The 22,806-nt window shown below is 39.0% G+C and overlaps 1 protein-coding gene across 15 annotated transcripts in view; it reads right to left on the bottom strand.

Moving 5' to 3' along the window:
* The window catches only part of LOC143036396 (E3 SUMO-protein ligase RanBP2-like), a 381,916-nt gene that overhangs the window by 106,958 nt on the left and 252,152 nt on the right, over window positions 1-22,806 (bottom strand). For all 15 annotated transcript variants that reach the window (XR_012967350.1, XM_076203706.1, XM_076203712.1 and 12 more), the window contains 4 exons: window positions 15,810-15,941; window positions 12,627-12,719; window positions 5,874-6,216; window positions 4,022-4,153 (listed from right to left, as the gene is read on the bottom strand). Coding sequence is in view for 14 of the 15 variants with exons in the window: in XM_076203706.1 (XP_076059821.1) it covers window positions 4,022-4,153; window positions 5,874-6,216; window positions 12,627-12,719; window positions 15,810-15,941 (700 nt within the window). In the remaining variant the exon portion in view is untranslated. The remainder of the gene's footprint in view (window positions 1-4,021; window positions 4,154-5,873; window positions 6,217-12,626; window positions 12,720-15,809; window positions 15,942-22,806) is intronic.

Raw genomic sequence — 22,806 nt, 5'->3', positions numbered from 1 at the left:
TAGACAATACAAGAAAGGGATGGATGGCACTTTTCTAGATTTACAAAAGGCATTTGATAAGGTACCACACAAAATACTAATAAGAAAACTTGAAACAACAGATGTACAAGGAAAGTTAAAATTGAAGGAAGATTTCAGGAGAAAAAAAAAAGAGGGTGGTAGTTACAGACAAAAACTTGACCTTGGATGAAATGATAAGTTGAGTCCAACAGGGATCTGTACTAGTTCTGATAATGTTTGCCATATATATAAATGACATGGATGATGTTGAATTTTATATGAACTTTGCAGATGACGCAAAACTACTAAAGAAAATAGGTACAGATAAAGACTGTGAATAACTTCCGAGAGATCTGGACAAAGTCTGGAAATGGAGCTAAAAGTGGGAACTGAACTTCAACATCAAGAAATTCAATATAATGGAGTTTAGAAAAAGATTAGAATATCAGGGGGGAAAAAAAAGCTCAGAAAAGGATCTAGCAGTAAATGTTGGCAAAAAAATGTCACCAGACTAGCATATAAACAAAATAGCTGGAGAAACCTACAATATACTAAGAACAATAAAAGTGGCCTTTAACTACCGTATTTTTCGGTGTATGACCCGCGGCTTTTTTACTCAGAGAGGGGCCAAAATTCGGGGGTGCGGGTGATATAAAGGTGCGGGTCATCTGTGGATTCTGATTAGAAATTGCCCTCTTACGCAGTCAAAAAAAAAAAAAAATGAACGATTAGTTTAGCTGGGTGCCCTCTCGGATCAGGGATTTGTGGGGGGACCGACCGGGTTCGTCGTATGAAAGTTGATTAATGTCATAATACAGCGTGCATGATCGAGACAAACGACAAAGAGAAGGTAGAATTTGTCAGTATCTTACCCGCTTTACATGCTCTTGTTATTAACAAAGGCATTATCACAAATAAAACAGGCCTAACTAAACAGCATGAACATACAATACAACAGTGACTGGTACCAACACCAACATCGTGTGTCGCGATCAAACAAAAACAAGTGGGCGGCCATTTTCGCAATTACAAATTACAAACTGTACCTGATTCATTAATGCTAAATTTAAGCATTACATGTGGGTCGTTCAAGCATGGAAGAAAATTAGAGAATCGACTATTCAGAACAGTTTCCGTAAATCAGAAATGTGCCATCCTGCAATGTTCGATGCATGCTACGACTCGGAAAAGGAATCGCACGAATCCGAAATGGAAACGGATGAGGTCACTGCATCAAAATTGGCCGATTTATACCACAACCTCTTCCATGACGATACAGAGGATGAGGAATTCGATGGCTTCGTGAGCGATGATACGCCTTCATAAACATTGACTGTCGTCTATGATCACCGACTGTGTTTTTTTTTTCTAATAACGATGTGCTCCATTGACTCTGTTCATAACAGTTCAGTAATGTGCTCTATTATTGTTCCATTCTATTGAAAACTAACCATTGGAAATTGTTTGGTTTAATAATTAATTACTAGTCTTTGTATGGCATTTATAAACCAATTGATTGATTAATTACCAGTAAACAATCAGACAGGGTTTTATGGCATTATTTACACAAATTTATCAAGGTTCTTTGTAATATATATGTATAAGAGCAATAAAATATATTGAAATGTAATTTGATGGTTATTCTTCATCTTCATCACAATCAGAAATAAATAGGACTGGAGGAATGCTGGTATCATGATCATGAATCGCAATGCCGCGTCTTCGACCCATCCCAAAGGCATCGTAAGATCAGTTGCACACTTTCGAGATCACCCCTCTTTCATCGAAGCTACCACTACATCTAGTGGCAGCTTCAGAAACCAAATTGTAAGGTTGTGTACGTACGTGTCGGCCTTTGACGTGTGATGAATCCTGAAAAGCAAGATATCACCAAGAAACCTGCCAATATCGGAAAACATATATCTTTTTTTTTTATAAATCACAGAAGCATTGATGAAACAGAAAATTTAGAAAAAGCCTCAGCTTTGAAATTACTTTGATCACCACGTCAACGGCTGGCCGTAACAGCAACCGCCGTGAGCTGTGCCTGTGGCCACCCATGCATGGGTAGTATACATCGTCGGATCTACACTGCCACGCACGTCATATGACTGCGGGTCTTACAGCGGTGCGGGTCTTGTGTGGATTTTCACTAAGGTGTAAGGGGGTGCGGGTCATATAACGGTGCGGGCTATAGTCCGAAAAATACGGTACATGGATGAGGAATTGGTAAAGAAAATATTAGCCACATTGATAACACCAAGATTGGAGTACACTGTGACACTATGGACACCCAACACAAAAAAGATAAAGAAATTAGAAAGAATACATAGAGCAATGACAAAGGTGGCACCAACACTTTCAAAATTGACATACAAACAAAGATTGCCCAAACTGGAACTAACAACCCTGGAACAAAGATAAAGAGGAGATCTATTGGCCATTTACAGAATCATGAAAAGTATAGAAGTCCTTGATAGAGAAGATTTATTTAAGTGGGGCAAAAGAAAACCAAGAGGACACATAAAGAAACTCAAAAAGGATAGTTATTGAGAGATCTGAAAAAGAAGTTTTCCACAAAGAGCAATAGATGTCTGGAACAAATTGGATGAAAAAAATAGTATGTGCAAAAACCATACAAGAATTTAAGAGCAAACTAGATGCTGAGATACAAAAATAGGTCACTACAAGCATAGCTTCCTTCCTGTATAATACAACTAGGTTAATACACCTTTTGTATGGAAGAAAAATGAGGATAGTCTCAGATGAGACTTCTATTTGGGAAGAGGTAATTTATGGAGTTCCACAAGGATCAGTGTTGGTTCCAATAATGTCTGCCATTTATGTGAGGGGACGTCTTAGGATGAGGTGGATGGATGGGGTGAAGGGGGCTTTGGGGAAGAGGGGAATGTCTGTTGAGGAAGGACGGGAGAGGACAGAAGACAGGGGTGAATGGAGAATGGTTGTATATGGATGACGTTGTGACTGCATGAGGTGGAATGGGGGGTGAGGTACTATGTGTGAGCAAAATTTGATGCAGCCTGAAGGGATTTCTCCCCATCCTCTCCTTTTATGCAATGGGGGGACGGAGAGGGGGAGTCGCCGATTTAATGAAGCGGCCTTGCTGTGGATGTGCTGTGTCTTGTGACACTGCTTCTGACCCAGGGCAGTGGACAAGGTGCAGGAATGGCCCATCATCCAGGAGGTGCTCAGATAAGAGGGAGGGTGGAGGGGTGTGGAGTGTATTCAGGGATGGAATGGGTGGAAATGATTTTAAGCCTTTCCATTTTTGGCTACCTCCCTTATAAGGGGGAAAAAGCCTTGGTATATGTATGTATGTATTTATGTGAATGACATGGGTGAGGGTGTGGAATGTTATACAAGTCCCCCACAGATTATGCAAAATTGTTAAAAAAAAGTGAGTACAGAAATGGACTGGGACTCACTACAGAGAGATCTGAACAGGGTTTGGGAATGGAATCAGAAGTGGGAAGTAGAACTCAACACTAAGAAATATAGCATAATGGAATTTGAAAGAAAAAGAAAAAAAGAAAGAAAGAAAGAAGAGAGTAAGATGACTTGTTGACTCTCTACAGAATTATGACAGGCATGGATGTCCTTGATAGAGAAGACTTACTAAATTGAGATAAGAGAAACACAAGAGAACATGGAAGGAAGCTCAAAACGGACAGTTATAGATGAGACTTGAAAAAGAACAGCTTTCCCCAGAGTGGTGGATATGGAACGTATTAGGCAAAACAACAGTGTGTGCAAAAACAATACAAGAATTTAAGATCAAAATAGATATGGTGTGACACAAAGATGGGACATCATGAGTATAAAAATTTGCAATTTTCACTTAATTCCACTACTATAATCAACTCCTAGGTTCCTCCACATCACAAACTTGCTATAACAATCTACCATTTACTGCAATCACTTTCATTATAGTCTATCCAGGGAAGTGAAGCTAACTTGTAATGTTGGGAAATGGCATATATATAAATAGGCACACACACACCTGAACTGGATTGTGAGACTGCAGGTACAATGGGTTGTGTACTGGAACCAAACTTGAATGATCCTGTGCTACGGGCCAAACTGCTGCTTTCACTGGTAGTTGATGGAGTAGTACCAAATTTGAAGCCTCCTCCTGCAATGACACATTATCATAAAACCTTTGCAATACTAATACCATACAACAAAAATTGCTTTTACCTTCATCCACCCCACATCTATTGTCCTTTTTACCCTGGCTCTTTGTATTTATCTAGTTGTATTTTATGGGACGAGAGCTATGCTCGTAGTGACCTGTTTTCATATCTCTCCGCATCCAGTTTATTCTTGAAATCATGTATAGTTTTGGCACACTGTTTCTCTGTTTAGTTTGTTCCAGACATCAATCACTCAATTCCCTCTATGTGGGAAGCTATTCTTTTTCAGGTCTCTTCTGTAACTGTCCTTCTTTAGCTTCTTTTTGTGTCCTCTTGTTTCCCTTTTGTGTGGGATCATCAGTCCCCTGATGATTGCTTGGGTCAGAAACAATGAAAAAAAGGAAAAATACTTCCACAGCAGGGGCCAAAAGCCAGAACTGCAGAGGTTGTATCAAAGCATACTTCTGCCTTAACTGTGTATTTACCTAATAGTATCTTCCAGGAATGGGAGCTATGCTCCTGATGACCTGTCTTTGTATCTCAGTGTCAAGTTTGCGCTTAAATTCACATAGTTTTTGCACACACTATTGTTTTATCCAGTTTGTTCCAGATATCCACTACACTATGTGGATTTTTTATTTTTCAGGTCTCTTCTATAACTATCATATTTGAGTTTATCATGTCCCTTTGTATTTCTGTAATTGATCAGCAGGTTGCCTCTCTCTTCTTTGTTCCAAAGTTGGTAATTACAATTTAGCTAGTCTCTCTTCATATAACAGGTTGGGCCATTTTTGTGGCTACTCTCTGGATTCCTTAAATTTTCTTTGTATTCTTTCTGATACTGGGTGACCATAGTGTCATAGCATACAGTCTTGAGCTTATTAGCGTGACTAGTAATTTTTTAACCATTTATTTGTCTAAATAGGTAAAAGCCACCTTTATTGATTTTAGCAAGTTGCAAGATTCTCTGACAATTTTGTTGATTTGTTTATCAGGGGACATGTCATTTGAGATAATTACTCCCGGGTCTTTTTCAGATTCCACTGTCTTTACTTCCTTGTTTCAATTTTATATTGTCCTGATATTTTTTTTTTACTTTTTCTGAACTCCATTATGCTACATTTCTTTATGCTGAAGTCTACTTCCCACTTTTGGCTCTATTTCCTAACCTTGTTTCGGTCTCTCTGCAGTGATTCACAATCTGTTTCAGTATTCACTTTCCTTAACAATTTAGAATCATCTGAAAAGAAGCATATAGGATACTGTTCTGCAAGGGAGGAGTAGTGGGGTGCTTCAGTATCAATATTATTTTGATGCAGGCCAAAGGCATTTCTCCCCGCTTACTCTTTTTCTGCATGAGGGGATGGAGAGGGGTTGTCGATTAAGTGAAGTGGCCTTCCCATGAATGTACTGTGTCTTGCTATATTGCTTCTGATCTAGGGCAGTGGGTAAGATACTGGGATGACCTGTTATGCATAAGGAACTAAGATAAGACTGGGGAAAGGGTGGTGGATGGGAGTGGGTGTGTGCCTTTGACTTGGCTACTTCCCTTATAAGGGGGAAAAAGCTCTTGGTATATACATAGCCAGTCATCACATGCATCCACCTTTCACCCATTTGTTATTCCTTTCATCTTAGCTCCTAGTCATATAAACACAATTTATATCTTAACACAGAGACAGTAGGAAAACAAATATATTAGGCATGAATATAACTTACCAGCAAGAGAAGTAGAATCTGTGGTCAAGGTGGATACTGCTGTACTACTGGGGTTTGGAGTCTGACACGAGACACAAACATTCTTATCGGGGTCATTCCTCACTAAACATGTATCACAACTCCACGATCTAGCAGTAGGCTTGAAAAGTTCAGAGAGTGGTTTCTGGGGAGCTGGTGCCTCTGTTGCTGGTTCTTCAGCTGTAGCCTCATCATCACCACTTCTCTCTTTTTCCACAACAAGCTTCTTAGCATTTTCAAAGGCTGCCTTGAAGTTGGCGGCTATTTCACTTGTTTTAAATCGAGAGCAGAACTTTTCTGTTCTTAGCTCTTCATCAGCAAAATCCTGAAAGCATAAATTTCTCTTTGAAAATCTTTACCTAATTTCTCTCAAAATTAGCCATTCAAAAAAGACACATAGAAATACAATATCAGCATAGATTTTGGAGAGAATAGTGGAGGGAGTGATATGAGATATGAGATATGAGAGGAGAGAGGAGAGAGAAGAGAAAGTGGTGACATCTGTATTCTAACTAGTTGTATTATACAGGAAGGGAGCTATGCTCATGGTGACCTGTCTTTGTATCTTTCAGCATCAAGTTTTTTTCTTAAAATGTTAAATAGTGTTTGCACACACTGTTTCTTTATATAAATCATTCTAAGTATCCAGTACTCTAGGTGGGAAGTTTATTTTTTTCAGATCTCTTCTATAGTTATCCTTTTTGAGTTTTTCATGTCCTCTTGATTTTCCATTGTCCCATTTTAAGAAATTACTCCTTTCAAGGATTTCCTTTCCTTTCATGATTCTATAGTCAGCAGATCTCCTCTTTCTCTTATTTGTTCCAGAGTTAGTAATTCCAATTTGGACAATCTTTGTTTGCATGTTAATTTGGAGAGAATTGGTGCCAACTTTGTCATTGCTCTTTGTATTCTTTCTAATTTCTTTATATTCTTTTTAGTACTAGGTGTCCATAGTGTTGCTGTATATTCCAGTTTTGGTCTTATTAGTGTAACTAATATATTCTTTAATAATTTCCTCATCCAAATAGTCAAATGCCACTTTCATTGACCTTAACAGGTTGAAGGTCTCTCTGACTATTTTATTGATATGTTTGCCTGGTGTCATGTCTTTGCTGATTATAACTCCAAGGTCTTTTTCAGAGTTCACTTTTTGGACTTCTTCTTCACCAACTCCATAATTTCTTGATATTCTATTTTCACTTTTTCCAAACTCCATTATACTATACTTCTTGATATTGAAGTTTACTTCCCACTTTTGAGTCCATTTCCAGATTTTGTCCAGGTCTAACTGTAATGATACACAATCCTCCTCTGTTCTTACTTTCTTTAGTATTTTTGCATCATCTGCAAAAAAATTCATGTAACACTCTACTCCTTCATCAATGTCATTTATATATATGGCAAACATGACTGGAGCCAGTACCAAACCTTGCAGGACACCTCTTATCATTTCTTCCTAATTAAAGTATTTGTCTCTAATTACGACTCTTTTTTCTCCCAGTTAGGAAGTCTTCCATCCATTCCAATAATTTTCCTCTGATGCCATCTATTGATTCTATTTCTCTTATTATTTTTTTTGTGTGGTACCTTATCAAATACTTTTTATAGGTCTAGATAGGCACAGTCTGCCCATCCATCCCTTTCTTGTATTATTTCTATTAGTCTCTAATGGAAGCAGATCAGGTTTATTGTCTTTCTTGTCTAAAACCAAATTGATTTGGATTCAGTATATTTTTTTCTTCCAGATGTTTAACCCATCTACTTTTGATAACTTTCACATATTTTTGCTACTGTGCTTGTTTGGGAGACCGGTCTGTAGTTGGCTGGATCTTCCTTGTTTCCTCCTTTATATATTGGTACAATATTTGCATTTTTCCAGTCCTGTGGTACCTTTCCTTCTTTGAGTGAATATTTATATATTTTGTCCATCAACTCCTGTATGCATTCTTTCAGTATTCAATTTGCAATTCCATCTGGACCATGTGATTTTCTGACATCATGGTTTTTTATCTGGTTGCTGATTTCCTTCTGTTACAATCATTTCCTTCATTGGGAGGGCTTTCTCTCTCTCTCTACTCCCTCAACAGTTAGGTGAATTTTCAATTGTGAATACAAATTTGTGTGTGTGTATTTACCTAGCTGTATCTTTCAGCATCAAGTTTATTCTAAAAATCTTGTATAGTTTTGGCACTCACTGTTTCTCCGTTTAGTTTGTTCAAGACATCATTTACTCTATGTGGGAAAATATTCTTTTTCAAATCTCTTCTGTAACTGTCCTTCTTTAGCTTCTTTTCGTGTCCTTGTTTCTCTTCTGTTCCATTTTAACAAGTCGTCTCTATCAAGAATTTCCATCCCTTTCATAATTCTGTATATGTTCAAGAAATCACCTCTTTCTCTTCTCCATTCCAGTGTTGATAGATGTAATTTCTCCAATCTTTGTTTGTATGTCAAATCTGACAGTGTAGGTGCCATCTTTGTCGCTGCTCTTTGAATTCTTTATAATTTTCTCTGTGTGTGTATTTTACGAGAAGGGAGCTATGCTCATAGTGACCCATCTTTGTATCTTTCAGCATCTAGTTTGTTCTTACATTCTTGTATGGTTTTAGCACACACTATTGTTTCATCAAATTTGTTCCAGATGTCCACCATTCTGTATGGAAAACTATTTTCTTTTATTTCAGATGTCTTTTATAACTATTCTTTTTGAGTTTGTTATGTCCTATTACTTTTCTTTTGTCCCATTTTAATAAATCTTCTCTGTCAAGGAGTTCCATGCCTTTCATGATTCTGTAAATGGCCAGTAGATCTCCTCTCTCTTCTTTGTTCCAGGTTTGTTAGTTCCAGTTTGGACAATCTTTGTTTGTATGTCAACTTTAAAAGTGTTGGTATTTACCTAGTTGTATTATATGGGAAGAGAGCTATGCTCATGGTAACCCATCTTTGTATCTTTCAGCATCAAGTTTTTTCTTAAAATCTTGAATAGTATTTGCACACACAGTTTCTTTATCTAAGTTATTCCATATACCCAGCACTCTGTGTGGGAAGCTATTCTGTTCCTTACAATATTTTTACTTCTGTAGTATATATACTGTCTGTATCTCCTTTACTGTATTCCCTTAATGATGTCTTAAATAGACGAAAACGTTCTGACTATGTTTCTTATTTACCAGTGTTTTTTTCTGCAATATATATATATACAGTAGAAGCCCGATTTAACCCCTTCCATATAATGCCGCATATGTAGGTGGCATGAGGAGCAAGTGGATACGCGAGGCTCCCATATCGGCGTCTTGATTATATTTATTGTAGTTGCCCCTGCGTAATGACATACTCTCTAAACTGTCTTCATCACATTTTCTATGGTTATCAAAATTCACGGGTGAAAGAGAGAACGATCGATATAAGCGGTGACTATATTTTATGATGCGAATACTATTATGACACATCATACGTCTGGCAGCTAATGCTGCCCGTGAGATTTTAAACCGTACTGAAGAGGTTAACGGATATCAATTTAGCGGAAGCTCAAATTAGCAAACTGTAAATAGCAATAACGAAAATGCTCAACTTAGCGGAAATGGTCCGCTAAGTTGACCATTTTCCGTTACCTGGCCAGACGCGCGTCTAAGGAAATAGCTCAATTTAGCGGGAACGGTAAGCTAAGTTGAGCATTTTCTGTCAACTGGCCACATGCGTGTCTCAGAGTCCAATGTTACCAGATTGTGGTGGTGGAGTCAAGGAAAAATTTATAATTTAGTATTTTGGAGGTACATAAATATATATATATATATATACGTACTATAATATATATACAATAATATACAATTCAGTATATGTATAAAGTATAATTATAGCAGATATATATTCAAGTAGAAATAGATGGTATAATAGGAAAACAAAATAATGAAACAGTAAGTTGATGGGAAAATTCAAAATCAGTACACGAGAGTAATCACCACGAAAAACACTTCTATAACAACGAACTATGTTTTCTGCAACAACACAACAATAACGCTAACTATCCAAAAACCAATTACCCAGTCCTATTAACCCCTTCCATACGGTGCCGCATACGTAGGCGGCATGAGGAGCAAGTGGATACACGAGGCTGCCATATCGGCTTCTTGATTATATTTATTGTAGTTGCCCCTGCGTAATGACATACTCCCTAAACTGTCTTCATCACATTTTCTATGGTTATCAAAAGTCATGGGTGAAATAGAGTACGATCGATATAAGCGGTGACTATATTTTATGATACAAGTATTATTACGACACACCATACGTCTGGCAGCTAATGCTGCCCGCGAGATTTTGGCTTGTACTGAAGAGGTTAATCGCTAGAATTATGTACATCAAACCAAACACGAAGCTATGACTAATATTCCCCGAAATTCACAGACAGCTTATATAATTGTTACACGACACACACACACACACACGTTGCAACAAATTACTGCACATTGCTGTTTATTTGCAATTCACAATTGTGCTGCATATACCAAGGCTCTTTCCCCCTTACAAGGGAGGTAGCCAAAAAGGGAGAGGCATAAAATCATTTCCATCCATTCCATCCCTGAATACACTCCACACCCCTCCACCCTCCCTCTTATCTGAGCACCTCCTGGATGACGGGTCATCCCTGCACCTTGTCCACTGCCCTGGGTCAGAAGCAGTGTCACAAGACACAGCACATCCACAGCAAGGCCGCTTCATTAAATCGGCGACCTCCCTCTCCGTCCCCCCATTTTGCATAAAAAGAGAGGGGGGAATTTTTAGGTACGTATAATTTTTACAATCCACTCTGGCAACACTGTTACAGCAACGCTCACTTGCTCAATTTAACGGAAAATTTAATTTAGCAGACTGGACCTTGGCTGAATTAGTTCGTTAAATCGAGCTTCTACTGTATATATATATAATATATATATATAGTCTCTCATTTTTTTATTAGCTTCATTTTTAGTGTCTTTTCCCTCTGCTTCTCTGCTAATTTCCTTTTTATCCATATATTTTTGTAATTTTCACATTTTGCCAATTTTGTAGTTTTTGTTAGCACTTCCACTATCATTTGAGACCTTAATTTAGTTTTTAGCAGTCTAATTTTTTTTTTTTAATAGTCCTATTCCATGCACTTCCTTTCTTTTTTTCATCTCCTGCCCCTCCTCTTGTATCCCTTTCAAAATTTCTTTTGTTATTCCTCCTCTTTTTCTCTAAGTACCTCGCTACACTGTTTTTCTTTAATAGCTTATACTACTATACATTTTTTCTATCAACTGCGTCCCTGACTCAATTTTCTTTCTCTTTAATTACTTTAATGATTGTTTCCTTTGCATTTTCTTCCATTTCTTGTTGTACAATTTCTAAAATCTATTTTTTGTTTTTCCTGTTCCACTTTCCATTGCCATTAGATTTCTTGAAGATCTGTCTCTTTTACAGTTTCTCCAACTTTCTCAGTGACTGCTTGTATTTGTTTTTACTTTTTTCTTCTTCCAAAGCCTCATTTTTGCTAGTATCTTCATTTTTCATTCTTTCATTCTCATTTTTTACTACGTTTCATTCCTTTAAAAGATCCTTAAGCTCCCTGTTTGTTTCAGCATTTTGTCTTTCAACCCCTTCACTTCTCTATACATTGCCCCATAATTTAATTCATTAGTTCTAAAATCTCCTCATTTCTTTGATTATTTTTATACCTTGTTTCCTTTTCCAAATCTATACCTACATCTAGTGTTCTATCTTCTCATGCAAATCCTGAGAATCTAATAATATCTTCATACCTTTGATTCCTCTGTGGCATTACTATGTTGAAGCTCTTTTTTTTTTGGGATGACACCTAACAGTAATTCAACCTTGCTCACATCTAGTTTTTTTATCATTGATTCACCATATTTTTGTCTATGTTCACCATCCTCCATTCTGAATTGTTACCACTAAGTGAATTTACTCTAATATATAATTTCGGCCACTTGATAAGCAAAGCTCCCCTGTCCCAATACAATACCAGACTAGGGGTTTCCTCCAACTTATCGAGAAAGCGCTGCAGTCCCGAGCTCGTTCTAGATGTCTGTTCCAGACTGTGGTCGGTGTGTGTATGTGTATTTATCTAGTTGTATTTTATGGGACGAGAGCTATGCTTGTAGTGACCCGTTTTCATATCTCTCCGCATCCAGTTTATTCTTAAAATCGTGTATTGTGTGTGCTTGTGCAAATGGGAGAAAGACAGAGGGAGATGAGAGAGGAAGGATAGGGAGGAGAATGAGGGGAAGGAGAGAGGCGAGGAGAGGAGAAAGGAAGGAGAGAGGATAGGAGAGAGAGAGAGGGAGGGAAGAGAAGGGAGAGGGTGGGGAGATAGGGGGAGAGAAATGAGAGTAGAGTGATGATAAAAAAAATAAAAAAAAAGGAGTGAGATGTGAGATGACAGAGAGGAGTGAGAACAGAAAGGAGGAAGAAAGAGAGAAAGAGAGAGAGAGAGAGAGAGAGAGAGAGAGAAGACAGGAAAGGAGAGGGAGAGGAGAGACATGGGGGATAAGACAGAGGAGAGATTAGGAGAGATAAGATAAAGAGGAGAGTGTGTGTGAGAGGAGAGAGGGAGAGGAATGATGAAACAGTGTGAGTAGAGAGGCCAAGAAGAGTGTGTGATTAGATATAGAGAGGGGGTAGAAAGAAGATGGAAGGATGGATGGAGAGGTGAGGGAGAGGAGGAAGAAATGAGATAATTATAGGGACAATATTTACCTGGGCACCCCACATAAGGGTTTTATCGTTGTTTGCCATAAATTGTGGAGTGATACTGTTATTGATGAGATGATTTGCACATACCTTATGAGTCTGGAAAGAAATGGAAGTCTCTTTATGATAAGAAATTAATTTTCAATGTAAATTCTAGCTCAAAACTTCCCACATAACCAAAAACAATTATCTGCAAGTGCTGACTGTGTGAGACTTCAGTGACAGTCAAGTCAACTACTCTTCTTGAAAATATGTGAGCCATGTCAGCCATGAGGGGCTGACACAAAGTCTCCAGGTAAGGTTCAAAATCTATATCAACATGGCCTGTATTTCTGCCACATCCATTTACCAAAGGCTTTTTCAACCTTACAATGGAGGTAGCCAAAGTCAAAGACAAATTCACTCTCACCCATTTCATCCCCATATACTCCACTCACATTCACCACCATTCCCCTCCTTTTTTCTTGGTTCCTCCTGGATGACAGGTCATCCCTGCATCTTGCCCACTGCCCTGGGTCAGAAGCAATGTAGCAAGACAGAGCACACCCACAGCAAAAGCAGTTTCATTTAATCAATGACCACCCCACATGCAGAAAAAGAGAAGACTAGGAGAAATCCCTTTGGGTTGTGTAAAATTATCATTCACTCATACTCTCCCTCACCCTGCCATCCCCCAACCCACACCCTTCTATGCATCATAGCATCATCCATACACAACCATTCTCAACTCACCCTTATCTTCTTTCCTTAACAGACATTTCCCAATGCCCCCTTTACCTCACCCATCCATCTCATCCTTGGTTGGCCCCTAATGTTCACTCCTTCCACATCTTTTACAAAGCTTTCTTCACATTATCTAAAAACCATACATATATGAAGGGCTTTTTTCCCCCCTCACAAAGGAGGTAGCCAAAGTTAACAAGCATAATTCTACTCCCATTCATCACCCATCCTTCCCTTCCATCTTAGATCGTCCTGGATGATGGGTCAGCCCTACATCTTGCCCATTGCCCTGGGTCAGAATCAACACAGCAAGGCAACTTCATTTAATTGGCAACCCCCACTCCACCTCTCCATCCCCTAATGCAGAAACATTATGGATGGGGAGAAATCCTTCTGGGCTGCATCAAAATATTCACACATAACCACCCACTAAACCCCTCCTATGGGAGGGGAAGGAATTGTGCCAGTGTTTCCCATGAGAATCATAAAAGTGGGACAGAGTGATGGGACTAGGTATCCTACTCTCTAAAATTATCCTCCAAGAAGTCTAGATTTCCAACCAAAACCCAAGATTTGGGTCATTCATTGTGCATATGTTCACCTCAATCACAATATAACTTGGAGCCACTGTAGCTTGACTCAGAACAAATTGTACTCGGATCTATTCTAACTATATAATAAAGGCCTCTTCCCTTTTATTAGAGAAGTAACCTGTCAAGGCATACACCCACTCCCATTCACCACCCATTTATTTTGCTCTCATTTTAGTTCCTTGTGGATGAAGGGTTGTCCATGTCTCCTGCCCAATGCCTGGGTTAAAGGCAATTGAACAAGACAGAACACTTAAGACACCAGGGCCAATTCATTTACACAGTGACCTTCCCTCAATGTCCTCTCATGTGAAAAATAGAGAAGACAGAAATCCCTTCAGGCTGTATCAAAAAATAATTTGTACACAACCATTTCCAACTATCCCCTTCCTTCTCCATTCCCATCTCAACAGACATTTGAACTATTAGTTCTGAAAATCTATAGTCTGTCTACCAATGGCCTTTTACCCGTTGTGAGGAAGGTGGCCCTATCAAGTATCATCCTTTTGCAGGAAACACAAAAAGAGTGTCTAGAACCTAAAATAGCTTGACAAGTATGAAAATCTAAGCTGTGTTACAGTCTTTAAGTAGTGAAAAACCTTATTACTATTACTCACATCATGACTTCTTTTTTTCAGTGTATAAAAAAATTACACTCATATATATATATATATATATATATATATATATATATATACACTAAAGGCTTTTCCCCTCCTAAAGAGAGAGAGAGCACAGGCATAAAAACCACTCCTACTCATTTCATCCCCAACATACTCCACTACCCTCCACCCTCTTATCTTGGCACCTCCTGGTTGATGGGTCAAACCTGCATCTTGCCCACTGCCCTGGGTCAGAAACAGCACATCTACAACAAGGCTGCTTCATTAAATCAGTGACACCGCCCCACCTCTCTGTCCCCTCATACAGAAAAGGAGAAGACAGGAAGAAATCCCTTCGGGCTGCTTCAATTTTTTTCTCACACATACTCCCTCACCCCCAGCCCCCATCCCCCCATGCATCATAGCATCATCCATACACAATCATTCTCCATTCACCCCTATTTTCTGTCCTCTCCTATCCTTCCTCAACAGACATTCCCTTCTTTCCCAATGCCCCTTTTACCTCATCCACCCATCTCATCCTAGGTCACCCCCTTATTTTCACTCCTTCCACACCTTTTTTACTACTCTGTCTTCACTCATTCTTTCCATGTGTCCAAAACATCCCAATACTCTTTCATCAACCTAATCTCCGAACTCCCTTTCTACCTCCGTTCTCCTCCTCACCTCATTTCTTACGCTATCCAACCTAGTAACTCTTATACTTTGCAGGCACCTTATCTCAAACGCATTCAAAATCCTCCTCTCTTATGTTCCATGTTTCTACCCTGTACAGTTCTGTTGGCACAATCCCTCCTTCGTACTATCTCCTCTTAGCATCCATTCCCAAATGTCTATTTCTCATTACACTTTTTAATCCCCCAAGGCATTTACTCACTTCTCTCAATCTACATTCCACCTCCATTCCTTCCTTTCCTGTCACAATCGCAAATATCTAAAACTATCCACTTCCTCCAGTCTCTCTCCCTCAATACTCATTTCCAGTCTGCTGCCACTTTCTCCCCTTGTACATCTCATCACCTTACTTTTACCCACATGTATAACTTCCTTCTTTTCCACACCTTCCCAAACTGTCGCTAACTGCAATCCCTCCTCTGATCCTACCACAAGCACATTGTCATCAGCTTTTATCTCATTTTTCTCCATATTTTTTAACCATCTCCATTCCCTGACCCATTACCCTTGCATTTAACTCAAATAAAACAAAAATTACATCAATTTCTTTTTTCAGTACAGTATATTAAAAAACTAACCTGATCTCTTCTCATTAAAACACGAACTGTTTGTTTTTCTTTGTTGTATAGGAGCTTAATCATTCCTGTACCTTGCTCCTTCCATTCTTTTTCTACAAAACGGAACAATTTGGACCGATCCTCGAACAACACCTGAAAAATATAGTAAAATGGTTATCATGATTCAATGAAAATTAAAATATACTGCCTTAACATAATCAAGTGGGGGATCCTTTCACTTGACCAGAGAGGAGGAGAGGGAGAGAGATACATGTACTTACCTTGTTGTATCTTCTGGGAAGGGGAACTACACTCTTGGTGTCCTGTCTCTGTATCTCGCCATATCTAATTTGTTTTTAAATTCTTGTATTGTTTTTGCACACACTATTGTTTTATCTAGTATGCTCCATACCTCCACCACTCTGTGAAGAAAGCTGTGATTTGCCCTCCCATATCCTCACCCACCACCAAATCCAATGATGGGTGACCAATATACTCCACCACTTTTACCACTTCAGTACAATGAAGCCTAAGTAGGCCTCAGGAGGTGTGAGTGGATACATGAGGATGCCAGCATCGGCGTCTTGATTATATTTTCTTTGTAGTTGTACATGAGTTACCCCTGGATTCTGTGAACTGGTTTGATCCCCTTTTCTGTATCTGTTATTACTCAGAGTAAAAGAGAATGAGTAATAAGTAATACAGCAGTGACTTTATATTCTACAATGCAAGTAATGTGATGCAAATTACATGTAGCAGCCAATGCTGTGTGCGAGAATTTCAGTTGTACTGAAATGGTTAATACTAGGGGATGACAGCCACGGACAGTAAGGTGCTGGCCCAAGCATTAGTTGCTTGACTCAGGGCATGCCTGACCCATAAATTCAAGCCAATCAGCCCAGTTGATTTGTCTATCTGGGCCAAGAGGGGATATCCTTTCTGGCCTGAATAGAGGACCAAAGAGGCATGTTGCTAGTCCCACAGTGGCATCTCAGAGCAACCATGGCACTACAACTTCATTCTGCCTTGGACCAAGACTCCTGTCTCTAGGCCCTGCAGATTAGCCCCATATGGCAAACACATGGATTAGTGACCCATAATGGGATTGGATTGTCAATAATCCAGTTGGAATCAGCAGAAAGAGGTAATCCTTATTCTTAAGGTTGGGGGATAGAATACTGCCCCCAAGTATTCTCACTTGAATCGTAAGAGGTGAGAAAAATGGGACGGGGAATAAGACAAGGCATCCTAAATAAAATAAATGCATAAGAGGGTCTAGGAGTTTTCCAATCAGTACCCTAAGGTTTGGGTCTTTTAATGTGTGTGGAGGTAGTACAGATGAGAGTAAAAGGGAAGAGATAGGCAACATGTTTGTCTGAAGAAAGATGGATGTATTGGCCTTAAGTGAAACTAAGTTGAGAGGGAGGGGCAAGTGTGAGTTTGGGAATGTAGTTGGGAGGTTCTCAGGAGTGAAGAGAGGGCAAGGGAGAGAAGGGGTGGCTATACTAGTAAGATAGGTAAGCGTGTAGTGGAGTGGAAGGAGGTTTCTCCAAGGTTAATGTGGATGAAGGTGAAACTGGGAAAGGAAATGTGGGTTTTTGTAAGTGCATATGGGCCTGGTAGTGAGAAGAGTGTAGAGGGTAGCATTTTTGGATAGATTTAAAGGAGTGCATAGAGGGATTAGGGAGAAACATCAATGTAGTAGTATTGGGAGATGGAGTGGCTGGGAAATGTGGAGTTCCAGGAAAGAATTGTAGTGGAGAGTTGATGGTAGAGATATGTCTATAGAGTTGATGATAGCAAATACAGTGTTTAGAAAGAAAGCTAAGCATAAGTACACATAGGAGAGGGAGGTGGATGGAAGGGTGGTAGATAGAGTGTTAATGGACTATTTAGTGGTAGATAGGAGTATAATAGGAAGAGTTAAGGATGTATTTTACCTAGTTGTATTTACCTAGTTGTATTTTGCGGGAAGGGGAGCTATGCTCGTGTTGTCCCGCCTTTGTATCTTGCAGTGTCTAGTTTGTTTTTAAACTCATGAATGGTTTTTGCGCATACTATTTCATTGTCCAGTTTGTTCCAAGTGTCCAAAACTCTATGAGGAAAACTGTTTTTCTTCAGTTCTCTTCTATAGCTATGTTTTTTTATTTTCTTTCCATGTCCTCTTGTGTTTCTTTTGTCCCAGTTAAGTAAGTTCTCACTATCGAGTACCTCTGTGCCTTTCATGATTCTGTAGATGGTCAATAGGTCACCTCTCTCTCTTCTTTGCTCCAGTGTCGGTAACTCCAGTTTAGCCAATCTCTCTTTGTATGATAGGTTTGCAAGTGCAGGTGCCATTTTTGTAGCTGCTCTTTGGATTCTTTCTATTTTCTTTATATTCTTTTTGGTACTGGGGGACCACAATGTCGCTGCATACTCTAATCTAGGCCTTATCAATGTAACCAATATTTTTTTCATCATGTCTTCGTCCAAGTATGTAAACGCCACTTTTATTGATCTTAGCAAATTGTAAGTCTCCCCGACAATTTTGTTAATCTGTATATCATAGGACAAGTCGTTCGTGATAATTACTCCCAAATCTTTTTCGGATCCTACTTTCTTTACTTCTTTGGTTCCAATTGTATATTTTCCTGATATTCTGTTTTTGCTTTTTCCAAACTCCATTATGCTACACTTCTTAGTATTAAAGTCCACTTCCCATTTCTGACTCCAGTTCCATACCCTATTTAGGTCTTCTTGCAGTGCTTCACAGTCCTCATCAGTTTCTATTTTCCTTAGCAGTTTGGCGTCATCGGCAAAGAAGCTCATGTAGCAGTTCACGTCCTCATCCATGTCATTCATATAGATAGCAAACATTATTGGTGCCAGCACAGATCCTTGCGGTACTCCACTGATCACCTCTTTCCAGTCTGAATATTTTTCTCTGAGCACTACTCTCATCTTTCTACCAGTCAGAAAGTCCTCTATCCATTTTAGTAGGTTTCCCTGTATTCCTCCTATGTGTTCCAGTTTTTTTAGTAGTTTTCTGTGTGGTACTTTGTCAAAGGCTTTTTGCAAGTCTAGGAATGCACAATCAGCCCATCCATTTCTTTCTTGCACTATGTCTATTAGTCTTGAGTAAAAGCATATTAAGTTTGTGGAGCATGATCTTCCTTGTCTGAATCCGAATTGTCTTGGGTTTAATATGTCATTGTCTTCCAGATGTTTTACCCATCTATTCTTGATTATTTTCTCACAAATTTTGGCAATGGTGCTTGTTAGTGATACTGGCCTATAGTTGGTGGGTTCTTCTTTGTTTCCTCCTTTGTGTATTGGTACAATGTTAGCGTTTTTCCAGTCCTCGGGTATCTTTCCTTCTTTGAGTGAGCTGTTTATTAAGATGTGTATTTTGTCTGTTAGTTCTTCTTTGCACTCCTTTAGAATCCAATTTGCAATACCGTCCGGGCCATGTGATTTTCTGACATCCAGCCTTGATAAATGTTCTGATATTTCCTTTAGTGATGCTGTAAACTCATTCATGAGGGGAGATTTCTTGTTTTTGTCTATGTCACAATTCGGTATTTTCTCTCTGGTGAAAACAGATTTAAAGTGATTGTTCATGACTTCGGCCATCTCTAAATCTTCTGTGTATTCTATGTTTCCTTGGCATAGTTTCACCAATTCCTGTTTGTTTTTAAGTTTACCATTCACATACCGATAGAATAGTTTGGGTTGCTCTTTGCATTTGTCTATAATATCCTTCTCATGGTTCCTTTTCTCCTCTCTTCTCACATTAACATACTCATTTCTATAGTTAACATAAATTTGCCATTTGCTTTGTTTTTTGTCTTTTCTCCACTTTTTCCAAGCTTTGTCCCTTCTGTCTTTTGCCTCACTGCATCTTTTGTTGAACCAACATTTAATGTACTCTCTCTCTCGCTTTTGTCTTGGTACATGCCTGTTTACCCCTTCATTGTAGTTTTCCATCAATATATTCCATTTCTCTTCCACTGCTGTTTCTTCCCTGTAAAATATTTCCCAGTTTGCATTCCGGAAGAATGTCTTTAGTTTTGTAAAGTCTGTTTTGTTGTACCTCAGTCTTCCTTTCCTATGCTTTTCGTTCCTCTCTATGTCTATTTCTTCCTTTAGTATAGTTTCGATGAGTACATGGTCACTCTTTCCAATTGGTGTCTCATACTGGACTTTATGCACTATTTCAGGCTCTGTTGTAAATATTAGATCTAGTTTCGATGGCTCTTCATTATTTCTGTACCTTGTGTTTTCATGGACCCATTGGGTCATTGTGTACTCCATGGTCATATCTAGCAGTACATTGCCCCACGAGTCATCTCCTCCTTGCACTGTCATGCTGTCCCAACAAATTTCTTTGCAATTGAAGTCCCCCATAACTACCAGATTACCCTTACCCATTAGTATCTCATTGAGTGATTTTCTTGTGTCATCTAGCATTTTTTTATGTTCAATTTCTTTCCAAGCGCTTGTTTTTGGAGGCACATAAGTCACCACAAACTTTCTACTTTTCATATTCTTGCCTTCGACTTTTATCATGATCAATTCAGCATTACCTTTGCCCTCTGCAATTTTTGTCACCTTTAGGTCTTTCTTGGCCAAGAACATGATTCCCCCTCCCTGTTTCTTGTCCCTGTTTTTTATCCAGTAGTTGTATAAACCTTGTCCGATAACAGTGGATGGTATTTCACCTCTTAGTTTAGTCTCTACAATTCCCATTATGTCTGGTTTTGCTTCTAACAGATAATCATTGAGTTCGTTCAGTCCCGAAATTAGTCCGTCAATGTTGGTATAGGCCACTTTTAATTTTCTTCCTTCTCCCTGGTTTCTTCTTCCCTTGTTTTGTTCGTTTTGAAGTGCCATTGTCTTAATCTCAAGTCTATTACTCTCCACTGGAATTCTTTGCATTCTGTCTCCGATCTTTTCAAGTTTTTTTCCTTTGCTTCTTCTCTTAGCGCCCTTTCTTTTTCTAATTCCTCAGTACTCATTTCTCTTTTTATCCATATCTTATTGTATTTTTCACTCTTTGCCAACTTACCTACTTTTTCAAATATGTCTTCTACTACCACTTGTGACCTTAGTTTTATCTTTAGAGGTCGATTCCTATCCTTAGTATAGCGACCAATTCTGTAAGTCTCTTCTAAGTCTGTGCCTGAATCACTATCTCCCCCCTGAATTTCATTAAGGATTTCTACTGCTGTCTCTTTTTCTTCTTTTTCTCTCATGTACCTCGCCAATCCTTGTTTTTCTTTAAGCCCATAAACCACAATACATTTCTTCCTATCTACTGTGTCCCTGACCCAATTTGCTTTTTCGTTAATCACTTGAATGATTGTGTCTTTTGCATTATCTTGCATTTGCTGCTTGACTATTTCTTTGAAAGCAATTTCTTTATTTTCAATATTTTCTTTCCACTTTTTAATTTCCTGGATACTGTCCCCACCTAAGTTTTCTTCGATCTTTTGTGTCAATTCTTGGAATTTGTTGTTCACTTCTTGCTTTAGATTTTCGCTATTATTATCATTAGTTTTCTTCTTTTCATTTTCATTCTTCAGTTCATTTATGTCTCTTTTCATTTCTTTAATTTCGTTTGTAAGATCCAAGTTAGCTTTTTTCAGGTCAGAAATTTCGTGGTTAGTCTTAGATAAACAATCAATTAAACCAATTACCTCTTTTCTTAAGTCCATGATTTCATTTTCCCACCGAGTCCTATTTTTGCTCATCTCTCTCTCTATCTCTAATAATCTACTTAAGTTCTTTCTTTCGTACTTGCCAAACCCTAAGAAATCATTGTCGTAACACGCGGCGCTTTGTTTATTGTTTACATCGCGGTTCAGTGGATTGCCTCCAGATGGCTCTGATTCGCAACTGGCTTTCGAGTCGTTTTCATTCATTTTTGCTAATTTCGAGTTAACACAATTAACTAGCACTGCATAGATACCATTTCGGGCACTCACGTTCACTCCCCACCCCTACAGTACAAACCAGGTTTTCCTTTTTCGTCGTAAAACCTCTCCTTCTTGGTCGCGCGACGACGAGCGACGACGAGCGGTGTTGCTTCGATGAGCGTGTGTGTGTGTATATGTTCTAGGGGGAGACAGTGGGGGGATATCAGATTATTTTTTGGTGGAAGGTAAGTTGAGAGTGGAGGATAGATTGTACACGGCTCATATACACGACGAGTAATATAACCCCAGTCATATAACCCACTCCTTAACACACTGTCCACCACAGGCATTAATCGCTGAGCCAAACATCACGAGGCCCAGTGGAACCCATAAATCGCTGAGTCAATCCTTTGGCTTCGCGACAACACCGTCGACCACCAAACACACGAACGAACACACGCGATCAACCTAGTAGCCACCCAGTACTGACATACGATATTACGTATACTGACGGTCCTCCCCTGGATATATAATTAACATGTATGATAGTAGATAGCAATACGTAATCAATGCAGTTGCCCCACCCTTGTGGGACAACAAAATAAACAAAACAATAAGAGAAGTTCACGATTCAGAGCAACTCTAGATTTTCGTCTACTCATCATTTCCGGGCATGAAAACCAGCTGACACACCCGAAGAGCGGTCGGTTCTAAGTGACGTGCCCTAGTGATAAGACTGTGTAATAGTGTGTAAACTAAGTTTGTTTTGGATACGACAATAAAGAACAAAAACTTAGAGGCGTTTGTGCAGTGAACCCTTTTTCGTGATGATGTGACGACCCCGTTACATTTTGTGTCTACAAGTAACGTTGGATGGAAATGATGTAACGATACCGTTACACCCGTCCCGTTACAAAATTGAGAAAGAGGAAAAGGACAAAAGGTAGGGAGGTGCTTAGAGTGAACTGCTTAAATGAGAAAGAAAAAAAGGAATACAAGAGGAAGCTTAAAGAGGAGTGGGAGGGAGTGGAGGAGGAATGGGGATGGTTCAAGCAGGGAGTCACAAGGTGTGAAAAGATGGTGTATGGAACAAGGAGGACAGGAAGAAATAGAGGGAAGGG

The sequence above is a fragment of the Oratosquilla oratoria genome, chromosome 20 (genome assembly GCF_046742065.1).
Source record: "Oratosquilla oratoria isolate Oo_2021 chromosome 20, ASM4674206v1, whole genome shotgun sequence".
Taxonomy (NCBI): Eukaryota; Metazoa; Arthropoda; class Malacostraca; order Stomatopoda; family Squillidae; genus Oratosquilla; species Oratosquilla oratoria.
Note: the sequence above shows the minus strand (reverse complement) of the source record. Positions and strands in the feature narration are given on the sequence as shown.